Below are 20768 nucleotides of genomic sequence, written 5' to 3'. Positions count from 1 at the left end.
ATGTGTGAGATGGACCTGAAGCTGTTTGGCAGTGGGATGGACATGAAGCCTGGGACAACTCCTCATAGCGCTAGGAGCACTACCCCTACATCTAGTCCTTACAGGTAATACACATTCACACACTACATCTAGTCCTTACAGGTAACACACATTCACACACTACATCTAGTCCTTACAGGTAATACACATTCACACAAACTACATCTAGTCCTTACAGGTAATACACATTCACACAAACTACATCTAGTCCTTACAGGTAATACACATTCACACACTACATCTAGTCCTTACAGGTAATACACATTCACACACTTCACCTAGTCCTTACAGGTAACACACATTCACACACTACACCTAGTCCTTACAGGTAATACACATTCACACACTACATCTAGTCCTTACAGGTAACACACATTCACACACTACATCTAGTCCTTACAGGTAACACACATTCACACACTACATCTAGTCCTTACAGGTAATACACATTCACACACTTCACCTAGTCTTTACAGGTAACACACATTCACACACTACATCTAGTCCTTACAGGTAACACACATTCACACACTACATCTAGTCCTTACAGGTAACACACATTCACACACTACATCTAGTCCTTACAGGTAACACACATTCACACACTACATCTAGTCCTTACAGGTAACACACATTCACACACACACTACATCTAGTCCTTACAGGTAACACACATTCACACACACTACATCTAGTCCTTACAGGTAACACACATTCACACAAACTACACCTAGTCCTTACAGGTAACACATATTCACACACTTACCACTACACCTTACAGGTAACACACATTCACACACTACCACTACACCTAGTCCTTACAGGTAACACACATTCACACACTACACCTAGTCCTTACAGGTAACACACATTCACACACTACATCTAGTCCTTACAGGTAACACACATTCACACACTACATCTAGTCCTTACAGGTAACACACATTCACACACTACATCTAGTCCTTACAGGTAACACACATTCACACACTACATCTAGTCCTTACAGGTAACACACATTCACACACTACATCTAGTCCTTACAGGTAACACACATTCACACACACACTACATCTAGTCCTTACAGGTAACACACATTCACACACACTACATCTAGTCCTTACAGGTAACACACATTCACACACACTACATCTAGTCCTTACAGGTAACACACATTCACACAAACTACACCTAGTCCTTACAGGTAACACATATTCACACACTACCACTACACCTTACAGGTAACACACATTCACACACTACCACTACACCTAGTCCTTACAGGTAACACACATTCACACACTACCACTACACCTAGTCCTTACAGGTAACACACATTCACACACTACCACTACATCTAGTCCTTACAGGTAACACACATTCACACACTACCACTACATCTAGTCCTTACAGGTAACACACATTCACACACTACACCTAGTCCTTACAGGTAACACACATTCACACACTACCACTACATCTAGTCCTTACAGGTAACACATATTCACACACTACCACTACATCTAGTCCTTACAGGTAACACACATTCACACACTACACCTAGTCCTTACAGGTAACACACATTCACACACTACACCTAGTCCTTACAGGTAACACACATTCACACAAACTACACCTAGTCCTTACAGGTAACACATATTCACACACTACCACTACACCTTACAGGTAACACACATTCACACACTACCACTACACCTAGTCCTTACAGGTAACACATATTCACACACTACCACTACACCTAGTCCTTACAGGTAACACACATTCACACACTACCACTACACCTAGTCCTTACAGGTAACACATATTCACACACTACCACTACATCTAGTCCTTACAGGTAACACACATTCACACACTACACCTAGTCCTTACAGGTAACACACATTCACACAGTACCACTACATCTAGTCCTTACAGGTAACACATATTCACACACTACACCTAGTCCTTACAGGCAACACACATTCACACACTACACCTAGTCCTTACAGGTAACACACATTCACACACTACCACTACACCTAGTCCTTACAGGTAACACACATTCACACACTACCACTACACCTAGTCCTTACAGGTAACACACATTCACACACTACCACTACATCTAGTCCTTACAGGTAACACACATTCACACACTACCACTACATCTAGTCCTTACAGGTAACACACATTCACACACTACACCTAGTCCTTACAGGTAACACACATTCACACACTACCACTACATCTAGTCCTTACAGGTAACACATATTCACACACTACCACTACATCTAGTCCTTACAGGTAACACACATTCACACACTACACCTAGTCCTTACAGGTAACACACATTCACACACTACACCTAGTCCTTACAGGTAACACACATTCACACAAACTACACCTAGTCCTTACAGGTAACACATATTCACACACTACCACTACACCTTACAGGTAACACACATTCACACACTACCACTACACCTAGTCCTTACAGGTAACACATATTCACACACTACCACTACACCTAGTCCTTACAGGTAACACACATTCACACACTACCACTACACCTAGTCCTTACAGGTAACACATATTCACACACTACCACTACATCTAGTCCTTACAGGTAACACACATTCACACACTACACCTAGTCCTTACAGGTAACACACATTCACACAGTACCACTACATCTAGTCCTTACAGGTAACACATATTCACACACTACACCTAGTCCTTACAGGCAACACACATTCACACACTACACCTAGTCCTTACAGGTAACACACATTCACACACTACCACTACACCTAGTCCTTACAGGTAACACACATTCACACACTACATCTAGTCCTTACAGGTAACACACGTTCACACACTACACCTAGTCCTTACAGGTAACACACATTCACACATTCACACACTACACCTAGTCCTTACAGGTAACACACATTCACACACTACATCTAGTCCTTACAGGTAACACACATTCACACACTACACCTAGTCCTTAAAGGTAACACACATTCACACATTCACACACTACACCTAGTCCTTACAGGTAACACACATTCACACATTCACACACTACACCTAGTCCTTACAGGTAACACACATTCACACATTCACACACTACACCTAGTCCTTACAGGTAACACACATTCACACACTACCACTACACCTAGTCCTTACAGGTAACACACATTCACACACTACATCTAGTCCTTACAGGTAACACACATTCACACATTCACACACTACACCTAGTCCTTACAGGTAACACACATTCACACACTACCACTACACCTAGTCCTTACAGGTAACACACATTCACACACTACCACTACACCTAGTCCTTACAGGTAACACACATTCACACACTACCACTACACCTAGTCCTTACAGGTAACACACATTCACACACTACCACTACACCTAGTCCTTACAGGTAACACACATTCACACACTACCACTACACCTAGTCCTTACAGGTAACACATATTCACACACTACCACTACATCTAGTCCTTACAGGTAACACACATTCACACACTACCACTACACCTAGTCCTTACAGGTAACACACATTCACACACTACCACTACACCTAGTCCTTACAGGTAACACACATTCACACACTACCACTACACCTAGTCCTTACAGGTAACACATATTCACACACTACCACTACATCTAGTCCTTACAGGTAACACACATTCACACACTACCACTACACCTAGTCCTTACAGGTAACACACATTCACACACTACCACTACATCTAGTCCTTACAGGTAACACACATTCACACACTACCACTACATCTAGTCCTTACAGGTAACACATATTCACACACTACCACTACATCTAGTCCTTACAGGTAACACACATTCACACACTACCACTACACCTAGTCCTTACAGGTAACACATATTCACACACTACCACTACACCTAGTCCTTACAGGTAACACACATTCACACACTACCACTACACCTAGTCCTTACAGGTAACACATATTCACATACTACCACTACATCTAGTCCTTACAGGTAACACACATTCACACATTCACACACTACACCTAGTCCTTACAGGTAACACACATTCACACACTACCACTACATCTAGTCCTTACAGGTAACACACATTCACACACTACATCTAGTCCTTACAGGTAACACACATTCACACACTACACCTAGTCCTTACAGGTAACACACATTCACACATTCACACACTACACCTAGTCCTTACAGGTAACACACATTCACACATTCACACACTACACCTAGTCCTTACAGGTAACACACATTCACACATTCACACACTACACCTAGTCCTTACAGGTAACACACATTCACACATTCACACACTACACCTAGTCCTTACAGGTAACACACATTCACACACTACCACTACACCTAGTCCTTACAGGTAACACACATTCACACACTACATCTAGTCCTTACAGGTAACACACATTCACACACTACATCTAGTCCTTACAGGTAACACACATTCACACATTCACACACTACACCTAGTCCTTACAGGTAACACACATTCACACACTACCACTACACCTAGTCCTTACAGGTAACACACATTCACACACTACCACTACACCTAGTCCTTACAGGTAACACACATTCACACACTACCACTACACCTAGTCCTTACAGGTAACACACATTCACACACTACCACTACACCTAGTCCTTACAGGTAACACACATTCACACACTACCACTACACCTAGTCCTTACAGGTAACACATATTCACACACTACCACTACATCTAGTCCTTACAGGTAACACACATTCACACACTACCACTACACCTAGTCCTTACAGGTAACACACATTCACACACTACCACTACATCTAGTCCTTACAGGTAACACACATTCACACACTACCACTACACCTAGTCCTTACAGGTAACACATATTCACATACTACCACTACATCTAGTCCTTACAGGTAACACACATTCACACATTCACACACTACACCTAGTCCTTACAGGTAACACACATTCACACACTACCACTACATCTAGTCCTTACAGGTAACACACATTCACACACTACATCTAGTCCTTACAGGTAACACACATTCACACACTACAACTAGTCCTTACAGGTAACACACATTCACACATTCACACACTACACCTAGTCCTTACAGGTAACACACATTCACACACTACCACTACATCTAGTCCTTACAGGTAACACACATTCACACACTACCACTACACCTAGTCCTTACAGGTAACACATATTCACACACTACCACTACACCTAGTCCTTACAGGTAACACATATTCACACACTACCACTACACCTAGTCCTTACAGGTAACACACATTCACACACTACCACTACATCTAGTCCTTACAGGTAACACACATTCACACACTACCACTACACCTAGTCCTTACAGGTAACACACATTCACACACTACCACTACACCTAGTCCTTACAGGTAACACACATTCACACACTACCACTACACCTAGTCCTTACAGGTAACACACATTCACACACTACCACTACACCTAGTCCTTACAGGTAACACACATTCACACACTACCACTACACCTAGTCCTTACAGGTAACACACATTCACACACTACACCTAGTCCTTACAGGTAACACACATTCACACACTACCACTACATCTAGTCCTTACAGGTAACACACATTCACACACTACACCTAGTCCTTACAGGCAACACACATTCACACACTACCACTACACCTAGTCCTTACAGGTAACACACATTCACACACTACCACTACACCTAGTCCTTACAGGTAACACACATTCACACACACTACATCTAGTCCTTACAGGTAACACACATTCACACAAACTACACCTAGTCCTTACAGGTAACACACATTCACACACTACCACTACACCTAGTCCTTACAGGTAACACACATTCACACACTACCACTACACCTAGTCCTTACAGGTAACACACATTCACACACTACCACTACACCTAGTCCTTACAGGTAACACACATTCACACACTACCACTACACCTAGTCCTTACAGGTAACACATATTCACACACTACCACTACACCTAGTCCTTACAGGTAACACACATTCACACACTACCACTACACCTAGTCCTTACAGGTAACACACATTCACACACTACCACTACACCTAGTCCTTACAGGTAACACACATTCACACACTACCACTACACCTAGTCCTTACAGGTAACACACATTCACACACTACCACTACACCTAGTCCTTACAGGTAACACACATTCACACACTACCACTACACCTAGTCCTTACAGGTAACACACATTCACACACTACACCTAGTCCTTACAGGTAACACACATTCACACACTACCACTACATCTAGTCCTTACAGGTAACACACATTCACACACTACCACTACATCTAGTCCTTACAGGTAACACACATTCACACACTACACCTAGTCCTTACAGGCAACACACATTCACACACTACCACTACACCTAGTCCTTACAGGTAACACACATTCACACACTACCACTACACCTAGTCCTTACAGGTAACACACATTCACACACACTACATCTAGTCCTTACAGGTAACACACATTCACACAAACTACACCTAGTCCTTACAGGTAACACACATTCACACACTACCACTACACCTAGTCCTTACAGGTAACACACATTCACACACTACCACTACACCTAGTCCTTACAGGTAACACACATTCACACACTACCACTACACCTAGTCCTTACAGGTAACACACATTCACACACTACCACTACACCTAGTCCTTACAGGTAACACATATTCACACACTACCACTACACCTAGTCCTTACAGGTAACACACATTCACACACTACCACTACACCTAGTCCTTACAGGTAACACACATTCACACACTACCACTACACCTAGTCCTTACAGGTAACACACATTCACACACTACCACTACACCTAGTCCTTACAGGTAACACACATTCACACACTACCACTACACCTAGTCCTTACAGGTAACACACATTCACACACTACCACTACATCTAGTCCTTACAGGTAACACACATTCACACACTACCACTACATCTAGTCCTTACAGGTAACACATATTCACACACTACCACTACATCTAGTCCTTACAGGTAACACACATTCACACACTACCACTACACCTAGTCCTTACAGGTAACACATATTCACACACTACCACTACACCTAGTCCTTACAGGTAACACACATTCACACACTACCACTACACCTAGTCCTTACAGGTAACACATATTCACATACTACCACTACATCTAGTCCTTACAGGTAACACACATTCACACATTCACACACTACACCTAGTCCTTACAGGTAACACACATTCACACACTACCACTACATCTAGTCCTTACAGGTAACACACATTCACACACTACATCTAGTCCTTACAGGTAACACACATTCACACACTACACCTAGTCCTTACAGGTAACACACATTCACACATTCACACACTACACCTAGTCCTTACAGGTAACACACATTCACACATTCACACACTACACCTAGTCCTTACAGGTAACACACATTCACACATTCACACACTACACCTAGTCCTTACAGGTAACACACATTCACACATTCACACACTACACCTAGTCCTTACAGGTAACACACATTCACACACTACCACTACACCTAGTCCTTACAGGTAACACACATTCACACACTACATCTAGTCCTTACAGGTAACACACATTCACACACTACATCTAGTCCTTACAGGTAACACACATTCACACATTCACACACTACACCTAGTCCTTACAGGTAACACACATTCACACACTACCACTACACCTAGTCCTTACAGGTAACACACATTCACACACTACCACTACACCTAGTCCTTACAGGTAACACACATTCACACACTACCACTACACCTAGTCCTTACAGGTAACACACATTCACACACTACCACTACACCTAGTCCTTACAGGTAACACACATTCACACACTACCACTACACCTAGTCCTTACAGGTAACACATATTCACACACTACCACTACATCTAGTCCTTACAGGTAACACACATTCACACACTACCACTACACCTAGTCCTTACAGGTAACACACATTCACACACTACCACTACATCTAGTCCTTACAGGTAACACACATTCACACACTACCACTACACCTAGTCCTTACAGGTAACACATATTCACATACTACCACTACATCTAGTCCTTACAGGTAACACACATTCACACATTCACACACTACACCTAGTCCTTACAGGTAACACACATTCACACACTACCACTACATCTAGTCCTTACAGGTAACACACATTCACACACTACATCTAGTCCTTACAGGTAACACACATTCACACACTACAACTAGTCCTTACAGGTAACACACATTCACACATTCACACACTACACCTAGTCCTTACAGGTAACACACATTCACACACTACCACTACATCTAGTCCTTACAGGTAACACACATTCACACACTACCACTACACCTAGTCCTTACAGGTAACACATATTCACACACTACCACTACACCTAGTCCTTACAGGTAACACATATTCACACACTACCACTACACCTAGTCCTTACAGGTAACACACATTCACACACTACCACTACATCTAGTCCTTACAGGTAACACACATTCACACACTACCACTACACCTAGTCCTTACAGGTAACACACATTCACACACTACCACTACACCTAGTCCTTACAGGTAACACACATTCACACACTACCACTACACCTAGTCCTTACAGGTAACACACATTCACACACTACCACTACACCTAGTCCTTACAGGTAACACACATTCACACACTACCACTACACCTAGTCCTTACAGGTAACACACATTCACACACTACACCTAGTCCTTACAGGTAACACACATTCACACACTACCACTACATCTAGTCCTTACAGGTAACACACATTCACACACTACACCTAGTCCTTACAGGCAACACACATTCACACACTACCACTACACCTAGTCCTTACAGGTAACACACATTCACACACTACCACTACACCTAGTCCTTACAGGTAACACACATTCACACACACTACATCTAGTCCTTACAGGTAACACACATTCACACAAACTACACCTAGTCCTTACAGGTAACACACATTCACACACTACCACTACACCTAGTCCTTACAGGTAACACACATTCACACACTACCACTACACCTAGTCCTTACAGGTAACACACATTCACACACTACCACTACACCTAGTCCTTACAGGTAACACACATTCACACACTACCACTACACCTAGTCCTTACAGGTAACACATATTCACACACTACCACTACACCTAGTCCTTACAGGTAACACACATTCACACACTACCACTACACCTAGTCCTTACAGGTAACACACATTCACACACTACCACTACACCTAGTCCTTACAGGTAACACACATTCACACACTACCACTACACCTAGTCCTTACAGGTAACACACATTCACACACTACCACTACACCTAGTCCTTACAGGTAACACACATTCACACACTACCACTACACCTAGTCCTTACAGGTAACACACATTCACACACTACACCTAGTCCTTACAGGTAACACACATTCACACACTACCACTACATCTAGTCCTTACAGGTAACACACATTCACACACTACCACTACATCTAGTCCTTACAGGTAACACACATTCACACACTACACCTAGTCCTTACAGGCAACACACATTCACACACTACCACTACACCTAGTCCTTACAGGTAACACACATTCACACACTACCACTACACCTAGTCCTTACAGGTAACACACATTCACACACACTACATCTAGTCCTTACAGGTAACACACATTCACACAAACTACACCTAGTCCTTACAGGTAACACACATTCACACACTACCACTACACCTAGTCCTTACAGGTAACACACATTCACACACTACCACTACACCTAGTCCTTACAGGTAACACACATTCACACACTACCACTACACCTAGTCCTTACAGGTAACACACATTCACACACTACCACTACACCTAGTCCTTACAGGTAACACATATTCACACACTACCACTACACCTAGTCCTTACAGGTAACACACATTCACACACTACCACTACACCTAGTCCTTACAGGTAACACACATTCACACACTACCACTACACCTAGTCCTTACAGGTAACACACATTCACACACTACCACTACACCTAGTCCTTACAGGTAACACACATTCACACACTACCACTACACCTAGTCCTTACAGGTAACACACATTCACACACTACATCTAGTTTTTACAGGTAACACACATTCACACACTACACCTAGTCCTTACAGGTAACACACATTCACACACTACACCTAGTCCTTACAGGTAACACACATTCACACACTACTCACACACTACCACTACATCTAGTCCTTACAGGTAACACACATTCACACACTACACCTAGTCCTTACAGGTAATACACACATTACACCTAGTCCTTACAGGTGACACACATTCTCTCTCACACACACACACACACACACACACACACACACACACACACACACACACACACACACGCCTAGTCCTTACAGGTAACACACATTCTCTCACACACTACCCCTACACCTAGTCCTTACATGTAACACACATTCTCACACAGAACCTGCCCCACCTTCTACTGGTTTTATGAGTATACCAAGAGCTGATGTATTTGTCTGGTCAGGGTCAGCTCTACATCTCCCAGCAGCCAGTCCAGTAAGATGAACAGCATGCTGTACCAGAAACAGTTCCAGCCCAGCTCTGCTGCCATGAGGATCACACAGCACTTCCCTGGACAGTTCAACCCACAGGTAACGCACGCACGCACACACACACTGGGGCGCCACAGCGCCTCTACTTCCATCGGCGGCTGAAGAAACTGCATGCCGCCCCGGGTCCTCTCCAAATACTACCGCTGCACTATCGAGAGCGTCCTGACCGGTTGCATCACGGGCTTGTACAGGAATTGCTCTGTCCACGACCACAAGGCCCTCCAGCGGGTGACGAAGACGGCCCAGTACATCACTGGGACCATGCTCCCGTCCATCCAGGACATCTACTTTAAACAGTGGCTGGGGAAGGCCTGCAGCATCAAGGACCCCAGCCACACGATATCGGAGCATGAGGTCTTATACCAACCGGCCCAGAGACAGTTTCCATCTACAAGCCATCATACTGCTGAACACTTGTACTGGACTGACAACCTGCACGGATTCTCCACACCTTACCACACTCACTCATGCACCCACACACATTATACGACTAACATTTGACACTTGTGATAGAGGCCAGCTTAACACCACATTTTCCTTGGATTTCTAATATAAAGAGTTAATGACGTTAACACTCCTCCTCTCCCTCCTTTCAGATTCTGTCCCAGCCCAACCTGGTCTCTCCTCTGGTGCGCCCTCCCTCCCACACCCAGCATGCTAACTCATTTGGCGGAGGGATGCAGCGTTCGCCTATGGGCCCACCCCCCATGTCTCCCTCTCTGGGAGGGGGTTTGATGCCTCACCCCCGGCCGCCACCGCAGCAGTTCCCCCAGATGCACCCCTCCCACCCCCCTAGAGGGCCTCTTCCCCCCCTCGCACCTAGAGGCCCTACAGGTCCCCGAGGCAACCAGGCAGAGCAGGACCTCAAGGTATAGTACTGCTTGCTGATTAGTTGACTGGTTGAACTAGAATGTGCCTGGTGTTGAAATCCTGATGTCTCCTAAATGAACCCAGCATGTGGTTGAGTGAGTCATTTGATTACTGTCCCCAGGCGAAGCAGCGAGCTGAGGTGCTCCAGTCGACTCATAAGTTCTTCTCAGAGCAGCTCAAGGCTCCGTCAGTCTCCAAACCCTCTCGTCTCGACCAGGGGGGTGGCAAACCCCCCCTCGACATCCTGCCCCCCAACCACCAGACGGTGGGAGTCGTGGAGCGCCCTGAACCCGACAAACCTTCCCTGTCAGCGGGCAAACCCATCCGCACTGGCCCCATCAAGCCCCAGGCCATCAAACAAGAGGAGGGGAAGTAGAGCCTCACACATCTCCACAGATGGAGGGATGGGGGAGAGAGATGATCCAGCTGCTCCACATATTCATGCAATCACTCACACACACATCACCCTCTCTGGTGTTAGAGGCGGAGAAAGAGAGGAGAGGTGGGGGTGTATAAGTCAATGGTTACTGAGGGGGCTACTGTGTGTGTGTGTGTGCTCCAACCTCATCTCTCTCTTCCCTTCTCCTCTCTTGTCCTCCCCTATTGGGGGTATGTGTGTGATTTTTAGCCCCGCCTCTTGTAATTTGGGTGGGGTGGAAGATAGCAAGCTGTACTTCAAATGTCTACTAAGATGGTAAAAAAAGATTGAATGGAGAAAAAATATTTGCCAGTTTGCCATTTTTATAGCCCTAGGATTTCTGTTCCTTTGTTTTTCACAATAGAATCCCATTATTAGGAGGACAGGGCTGTTATTTTTGTTAACAGGAGAATCAAGCAATCTTTTGTTTTTGTAGTTGGATCAAACAATCTTATTTAAAGAAGTATTTTAGTGAAGCACAGACATGTTCTATTCCTCTGCCGGTCTTCCATCCATCATTGCTAACACACAGCTGTGTGAGTGTATACAAGCTTGTACGATCACCACACACACAAACTCCCTCTAGCGCTCAACGCTTTCACCAATATTCACTAAAGAGAGACACTAAGAAATCAGGGTTTGTCTCGAAAGGAAATGTAAGATGCAGCAGTTGATTGATTTAATTGATTAGTCTGCCTTTTCTCTTGCTCGCATCTCTTTGCCTGAGCGGAATGATAAAGGTGGTGTTTGTGTGTGTGTGTTTGCGTGTGGCACACGGGAGGCCACTGCCCGGTTCTCTCCTGTATCTTTAGCCAAACGTTAAGCGTGCAAAGATGATTTCACAGAGCCTTGAGAATCCCTGTTGTTAGTGTGTGGAAGGGGAGTTATTATGAGCTGTCTGTAAATGGACAAGACAGACCCTGAATTCAGTCTGAGAGCTTTCCTCCCCCGTGCCTCCCGAGAGAGAGAGAGAGAGAGAGAGAGAGAGAGAGAAGAGAGAGAGAGGAGGATGGAATACCTCTTCACCACTGCTCACACACCCATCGTCACGGTGTCTCACACACTCACTCACTTGCCTGTAGGGCACCCAACCCTGCTGCTACTAACAGAAAGGGAGTGAGTACTAGTTCAAAACTGTAGAAACAAAACAGTGTGGCTTTTTGTTAACCCTCACCAAGAGGGAAAGGGAGACCGAAGGGGGAGAAATAAAACAAAATTAGAAATGGCTTTGTGTTCGACTGCTGCATTTCAGGGCAGAAGGACAGGTGTTAGTGTTGAGGAGAGATTATTCCTGTCTCATCTCACTTCCACTCACTCAAACCTACACCACTCTCTCATCGCTGGTTTACCATGGTGACAAGGGTCCTTCAGAAATGTACAGTAGTATGCTCCACTAGTGGGGAGGGGTCTACTCCCTCCCCTAACCAGAACATGGGATGAGGAACCTTGTGTAGGACAGAGTGGGGGGGTAATTGGTTTGTTTTTTCTTTTACTTGTACAGGGGGTACATCGCTGTATTAAAATATGTACGGTCTTACATTCTTGGTTTTAGTTAAGAAACTAATAAAATAATATGCTGTTTAAAAAGTAGCCCTGTGTCTGGGGTAGTTTGAGTCTGGTTTAACTCATGATTCTGTTTGAGGAACCAACATGTAGTTACAGATGGCACCACTAGATGGGAATTTCAAGACCAATACCGTAGGAGGGAAAACTCAACATTTACTTAAGATCAGTGGCAATCACACTTTGCACACGTCCAGTTAGGGTGGAAATCCATAGGCCAGGATTTAGTAGGAATGTGGAAGATCCAATGTTTGACCATTCAGTCCTACCACAGCCTCATGCTGAAGTGATTCTCCAACAGTTTGAACCTTGGACCCACTTCATTCGGGGTTCCCTAGTATTTATGAGACTATGAAAAGTGGGCTTTTAATCATCACAACCACTTTGAAGCTGTCAACTGAAACCAATTTGGAAATATGGAGTCAGAAGTAGTGTACTACATGGGCAATAGGTAATTTGAGAAAGAGTCTGGTGTAGGTTCTGGTGAAGTGAGGTATGTTTGGCCAACCTCAGAGGGAAGTATTTAGGATGCTAGGACAGACTCCCTTATATACCACATCAAACCCTCTCTGCCCCTTGGTGGGTTAACGATGGAGAGAACTCATAAAGGGTGGGGTTGCTCTCCTTCCTCTACCTCCCTCCCTACAATTAAACACAACATTCCTCTTTCACTAAGCCAGTGGAAATACCTCTGTCCTGTCTCCCATCCACCCACATCACATGTATGTGTGGAGAGGTACCGGTAAACCTGTTATTGATGTGTTGCGCTGCTTCTGAAGACCGGTATGATAACATCCTGCTTCTCCTTCCTGATGAGGAACCAGCCATCAGACACACCATACCAGGAATGACTGACAAAGGGACTTTCACACTACATCCTATTGCTGTTTAAACATCTATTACAAAGCTGACAAATGTGATATGATAATAAAACATAACACTAAGCATGTAGCCCTCAGTCAAAAATGCTCCAGTCAAGTTAGTTACATAACATCTATCCTGCCCAACTGAGAACTGCTGCGTGGAGACAATATTCTAGGAATAGAAGAACAATGGCTTTCATGGAACTCTGAATATTATGAGCCTCAGCCCCACTTGTAACTCTCCTATTTCCACACAACGCAGAGCCAAAGAGTCTTTAAACCACTACTGTGTGATTTCACACCTGAGAGGGTGGTGTTTAATCACCCTAAGCACCTGCAGGGTAGAAAGGCTGCGTGATAATGTGGGTTTTAATGTGTTCTCTGTGAAGACCCTAGTAAAGGTAGAGTCCTGTTGAACACATCGTAATCACTGGCCTTTTATTAGTTGGGACAGACACATTTAGTATACGTAAACGTGTGTGTGTTTGCGTGAGTGCGCACATGCATATCACATCTGTCTGTCATCATAAATACATGGCATTGACTGTTTAGTGTGTGTTTACAGGTTGTTTAGTTATGTGTGGGTTTTTGCATAGCATCTCTATGGAGTGGAATATATGACTACTTCTCCCTTCAGGGGACAATCTGTTTACAGCCATGTTGTGACTGGAAAAACACAGCACCGGATAAATAAATGACCGCTATGTTAAACTGCTGTTCCCTAGATGACACAGACCTAGATCTGTGATGAAAACAGTCAAATGGAAAGTGTTGTTTCCCTCAACACCTTCTGTTTACTGTTAGTGATTATAATTAACAGACTTTTTTTCAGATTTAGAATCTGGCATGTGTTTTGGTACATAGCAGTGTTAAGTGAGGACATCATTTCCCCTTGGCTACCAGTATCTTACTCAGAGCAGCTAGGCTAGGATTGAGAGTCCGTGTGTGCTCTAGTATCGGTCATAACCTCACACACTGGGACTACAACAGTGCTGGTGTGAGGTAGGGGAAATAGGGATATAACCACTGGGCTAGGGAAAGGGGGCGAGGAAGTCTTGAGGTTTTTCTCAGTACCTTATGATAAGCTGTAGACCACAATATAAGAGGGTTTTCATCTATATTCTTATCTGTCTATCATCACAAACCGACGCTCGCACTATGACGGCACTCAACGAGCTGTTTAAGGCCATAAACAACAAATAAAATGCTCATCCAGAGGCAGTACTCCTAGTGGCTGGGGACTTTAATGCAGGAAATCTAATCTGTTAGACCTAATTTCTACCAGCATGTCACATGTGCAACTAGAGAGAAAAAAAAGTTTTAGATCACCTTTACTCCACATAGCATATAAAGCTCTCCCTCACCCTCCATTTGGCAAATCTGCCAATAACTCTATCCTCCTGATTCATGCTAAAGCAAAAACAGGAAGTACCAGTGACGAGCTCAATACAAAAGTGGTCCGATGAAGTGGATGCTAAGCTACAAGCACAGACTGGAATATGTTCCGGGATTCATCCGATGGCATTGAGGAGAATACAACATCAGTCACCGGCTTCGTTAATAAGTGCTTTTTCTACATTTTGTTACGTAACAGCCTTATTCTAAAATTTATTCAATTGTTTTTTCCCCCGATCAATCTACACACAATACCCCATAAAGACAAAGCAAAAGCAGGTTTTTAGAATTGTTTGCCATTTTCCACAAAAAAACAACTGAAATATGACATTTACATAAGTATTCATACCCTTTACTCAGTACTTTGTTGAAGCACCTTTGGCAGGGATTACGGCCTCGAGTCTTCTTGGGTATGACGCTACAAGCTTGGCACACCTGTATTTGGGGAGTTTATCCCATTCTTCTCTGCAGATCCTCTCAAGCTCTGTCAGGGGATGCGGAGCGTCGCTGCACAGCTAGTTTCAGGTCTCTCCAGAGATGTTTGATTGGGTTCAAGTCTAGGCTCTGGCTGGGCCACTCAAGAACATTGAGACTTGTCCCGAAGCCACTCCTGCATTGCCTTGGCTGTGTGCTTAGGCTTGTTGTCCTGTTGAAAAGTGAACCTTCACCCCAGTCTGAGATCCTAGGCACTCTGAACCAGGTTTTCATCAAGGATCTCTCTGTACTTTGCTCTGTTCATCTTTCCCTCGATCCTGACTAGTCTCCCATGCCTGCCGCTGAAAGGTTATCCCATCTCCACAGCGGAACCCTGGAGCCCTGTCAGAGTGATCATCGGGTTCTTGGTTACCTCCCTGACCAAGGCCCTTCTCCCCCATTTGCTCAGTTTGGCCAGGAGGCCAGCTCTAGGAAGAGTCTTGGTGGTTCAAAACTTCTTCCATTTAAGAATGATGGAGTCCACTGTGTTCTTGGGAACCTTCAATGCTGCAGACACTTTTTGGTACCCTTCCCCAGAACTGTGCCTCGACACAATCCTGTCTCTGCGCTCTTTGGAGAATTCCTTCGACCTCGTGGCTTGGTTTTTACTCTGACACGCTGCCTCTGACATGCACTGTCAACTGTGGGACCTTATATAGACAGGTGTGTTCCTTTCCAAATCATGTCCAATCAAATGAATTTACCACAGGTAGACTCCAATCAAGTTGTAGAAACATCTCAAGGATGATCAGTGGAAACAGGATGCACCTGAGCTCAATTTTGAGTCTCATAGCAAAAGGTCTGAGTACTTATGTAAATAAGGTATTTCTGTTTTTTTTATTTTTATACATTTGCAAAAATGTCTATAAACCTGTTTTTGCTTTGTCATTATGGGGTATTATGTGTAGATTGATGATTTAAAAAAAATTACATCAATTTTAGAATAAGGCTGTAATGTAACAAAATGTGGAAAAAGTCCAGGTGTCTGAATACTTTCCGCATGCACTGTATAATTATCATAATGATTTGGCTCTAGATTGCAGGAAAAAGCTGATTCAGGTGTTTGAAACATGCTAAATTCTCCAACTTCAGGAAGGGGGTGAAGACCCTTCGGACCACCCCCCTTCCATACTCACGTAGTTCATGCCCCCTCTAAAATAATGGGTGCATGATGCCCTGCCAAGGCTTCACATAATGGACAAAAAACTTGCCACATTTGTACTGGGATACAGACACAGAGTTGTCTACTTTATAAGATGCAAGAGAAAGTTTCCCAAAGTAGATACAATAAACTAAACCAACTATGAGCTGACTCAGACTTTCCTCAACAAAGCATTTATTGTTGAGGCCCAATCTAAACTTCATGATTATATTAGACTGATTAGATTGACTCTGAATGGTTTAATAAGATAAACAGTTGATCATGAGGGAAACGTGATGGCCCATTAGTGTAAACTGTAACTGTTAAATGGGGACAAATCCAGCTTCAGCTGACGAGTGTGTGTGTGTTTTGACATACCTGTATGTGTGTGAGATAAATTATCTGGTGTTAGTCTGGGCTAAGCACTGGGGACGGTTGTGTGTGTGTGTGTGTGTGTGTGTGTGTCTGTGTGTGTGTGTGTGTGTGTGTGTGTGTGTGTGTGTGTGTGTGTGTGTGTGTGTGTGTGTGTGTGTGTGTGTGTGTGTGTGTGTGTGTGTGTGTTCTGTCGGCACATCTGGGAGGCATCACTCACAATTTTGAGCTCAGTTCCTGTTCTAGGGTAGTTTATAACCTAAACTCCCCTGGTGCTGCTGCTGCTGTTGTGAGTGTGTGCATGTGGGTATGCATGCGTGTGTTTGTGCGTACTGAATGACCTCCATCTTCCTCTCAACATCCGCCCTCCCCTCCTTCCTCCTCTCCTCATCCACTTCTAGCGTTCGATCCATCTCAGCTCCCTCATCCTCCTCTCTCCAGCCTAAGAGCCCCTCTCAGGCACTAGTCTGTTGCTCTCATTAGGGCCTCTGGTGCTCCATTCTACAAATTCTCTTGGTCTTTCATTGATTCTCTGCCAGGGTTACACACACCAGAACAGACTATTCTATTGCTGTTACTAGTAGATCTGGACACTAGTCAGAGCCCCTTAAAAATGCTGGCTGAGTTGAAGGCTTGCGACCTGGGTGGCAAGACCTCATCTGAGGCATGGCATAAAAGTGTAATACCAGTAGGCATGTCTGAGCCGTGGTCACCCTCTTATAAATAAATACAAGGCCTGGTCACACCTATGAAAATTCCCAAGCTTAGCCATTTCTCTCTCTTTCGCAATAAAGATGTCTATTTTCAGTATTTATCAGTCATCCAGCAATTGTATTGACTTCAAATCAATGAATTTGAATCTTCTAATTGATGCTGCTTCACATCTGGGAGAAACTGGGCACTGGGCAGGCAGTGATTCTAGGGACTACAGCTACAACCGTTACTTTTCGAAGCAAGTTAGGATTATTTACGCAGCAGGTTAGGATAATTAAGGTGGCAGGTTAGGAGACTTAGGTTAAGGTTAGGCAAAGGGTTAGGGTTAGCTAAAATTCTCTCCTAACCTGCTACAAAAAGCAACTTCTGGTCATAGCTGTACTCCCTGGAAGAAGAAGAATGTAGGAAGTGGACAAACACGGATTTGATTAGATAGAATACAGTTTGCCACAATTGACCAGAATTTACTTTTCGTAGCAGGTTAGGAGATCTTGCTCAGCAGGTTATTTAAAAAAAAAAAAGAAGTTTTATTTCACCTTTATTTAACCAGGTATGCTAGTTGAGAACAAGTTCTCATTTACAACTGCGACCTGGCCAAGATAAAGAAAGCAGTGTGACACAGACAGACAACACAGAGTTACACATGGAATAAACAATAAACAAGCCAATAACACAATAAACAAGTCAATGACACAGTAGAAGAAAAAAAAGTCTATACAGTGTGTGCAAAAGGCATGAGGTAGGCAATAAATAGGCCATAGGAGCGAATAATTACAATTTAGCAGATTAACACTGGAGTGATAAATGAGCAGATGATGATGTGCAAGTAGAGATACTGGTGTTCAAAAGAGCAGAAAAGTAAATAAAATAAAAACAGTGTGGGGATGAGGTAGGTAGATGGGGTGGGCTATTTACAGATGGACTATGTACAGCTGCAGCGATCAGTTAGCTAATCAGATAGCAGATGTTTAAAGTTGGTGAGGGAAATAAAAGTCTCCAACTTCAGCAATTTTTGCAATTCGTTCCAGTCACTGGCAGCAGAGAACTGGAAGGAAAGGTGGCCAACTGAGGTGTTTGCTTTGGGGATGATCAGTGATATATACCTGCTGGAACGTGTGCTACGGGTGGGTGCTGTTATTGTGACCAGTGAACTGAGATAAGGCGGAGCTTTACCTAGCATGGACTTATAGATGACCTGGAGCCAGTGGGTCTGGCGACGAATATGTAGCGAGGGCCAGCCGACTAGAGCATACAGGTTGCAGTGATGGGTGGTATAAGGGGATTTGGTAACAAAACGGATAGCACTGTGATAGACTGCATCCAGTTTGCTGAGTAGAGTATTGGAAGCTATTTTGTTATGAGAATTAACAAAGCAGGTTAGGATAATTCGATTAAGGTTAGGGAAAGGATTAGGGTTACCTATGAAAAAAAGATCTACTTTAGACGTAATTTAACATAAGATGTATCCCAGGAGTGTGAGAGAGCGTTGGAGGTTAGAAATGGCAGTGACGTGTGCAGACAAAATTGAGAAAAAGTTGGTGAAGCAACAGCTGTGCTGGAATGCAAACATTATGGCTTTCAGTTCTGATGGTATGGAGCGGGAGGATGAGGTTCAAGGACCGGAGTGGTTGGTAGTGGAAAGACATAGGAAGAAGAGAGATCATGATACAGAAAGCAGTGGAGTGTCTAGTAAAGAAAGCATAAAGAGGGCCAAGGTAGGAAGCAAGAGCAATGATGTGTTGGAGTGGAAAGTGGTGATAGTGTTTGATGAGACCACAGAGCCTCACTTATACCTTATCAAATCAAATGTTATTGGTCACATACACATGGTTAGCAGATGTTAATGCGAGTGTAGCGAAATGCTTGTGGTTCTAGTTCCGACCATGCAGTAATATCTAACAAGTAATCTAACAATTTCGCAACAGCTACCTTATACACACAAGTGTAAAAGAATGAATAAGAATATGTACATATAAATATATGGATGAGCGATGGCCGAACGGCATAGGCAGGATGCAGTAGATGTAATGTAGGGTA

At 43.8% G+C, this 20768-nt stretch overlaps 1 protein-coding gene across 7 annotated transcripts in view; it reads left to right on the top strand.

Moving 5' to 3' along the window:
• The window catches only part of LOC129869681 (protein PRRC2C-like), a 45052-nt gene extending 31253 nt beyond the window's left edge, over nt 1–13799 (top strand). For all 7 annotated transcript variants that reach the window (XM_055944328.1, XM_055944327.1, XM_055944331.1 and 4 more), the window contains exons 29-32: nt 1–104; nt 10834–10960; nt 11518–11790; nt 11913–13799. In XM_055944328.1, coding sequence (XP_055800303.1) covers nt 1–104; nt 10834–10960; nt 11518–11790; nt 11913–12167 — 759 coding nt within the window. In that variant the 3' untranslated portion in view covers nt 12168–13799. The remainder of the gene's footprint in view (nt 105–10833; nt 10961–11517; nt 11791–11912) is intronic.
• Nucleotides 13800–20768: the final 6969 nt, after the last annotated feature.

Source organism: Salvelinus fontinalis, chromosome 14 (genome assembly GCF_029448725.1).
Source record: "Salvelinus fontinalis isolate EN_2023a chromosome 14, ASM2944872v1, whole genome shotgun sequence".
In the NCBI taxonomy this organism is placed as follows: domain Eukaryota; kingdom Metazoa; phylum Chordata; class Actinopteri; order Salmoniformes; family Salmonidae; genus Salvelinus; species Salvelinus fontinalis.
The sequence above is the reverse complement of the archived record's forward strand: the minus strand, read 5'-3'. Positions and strand labels throughout refer to the sequence as shown.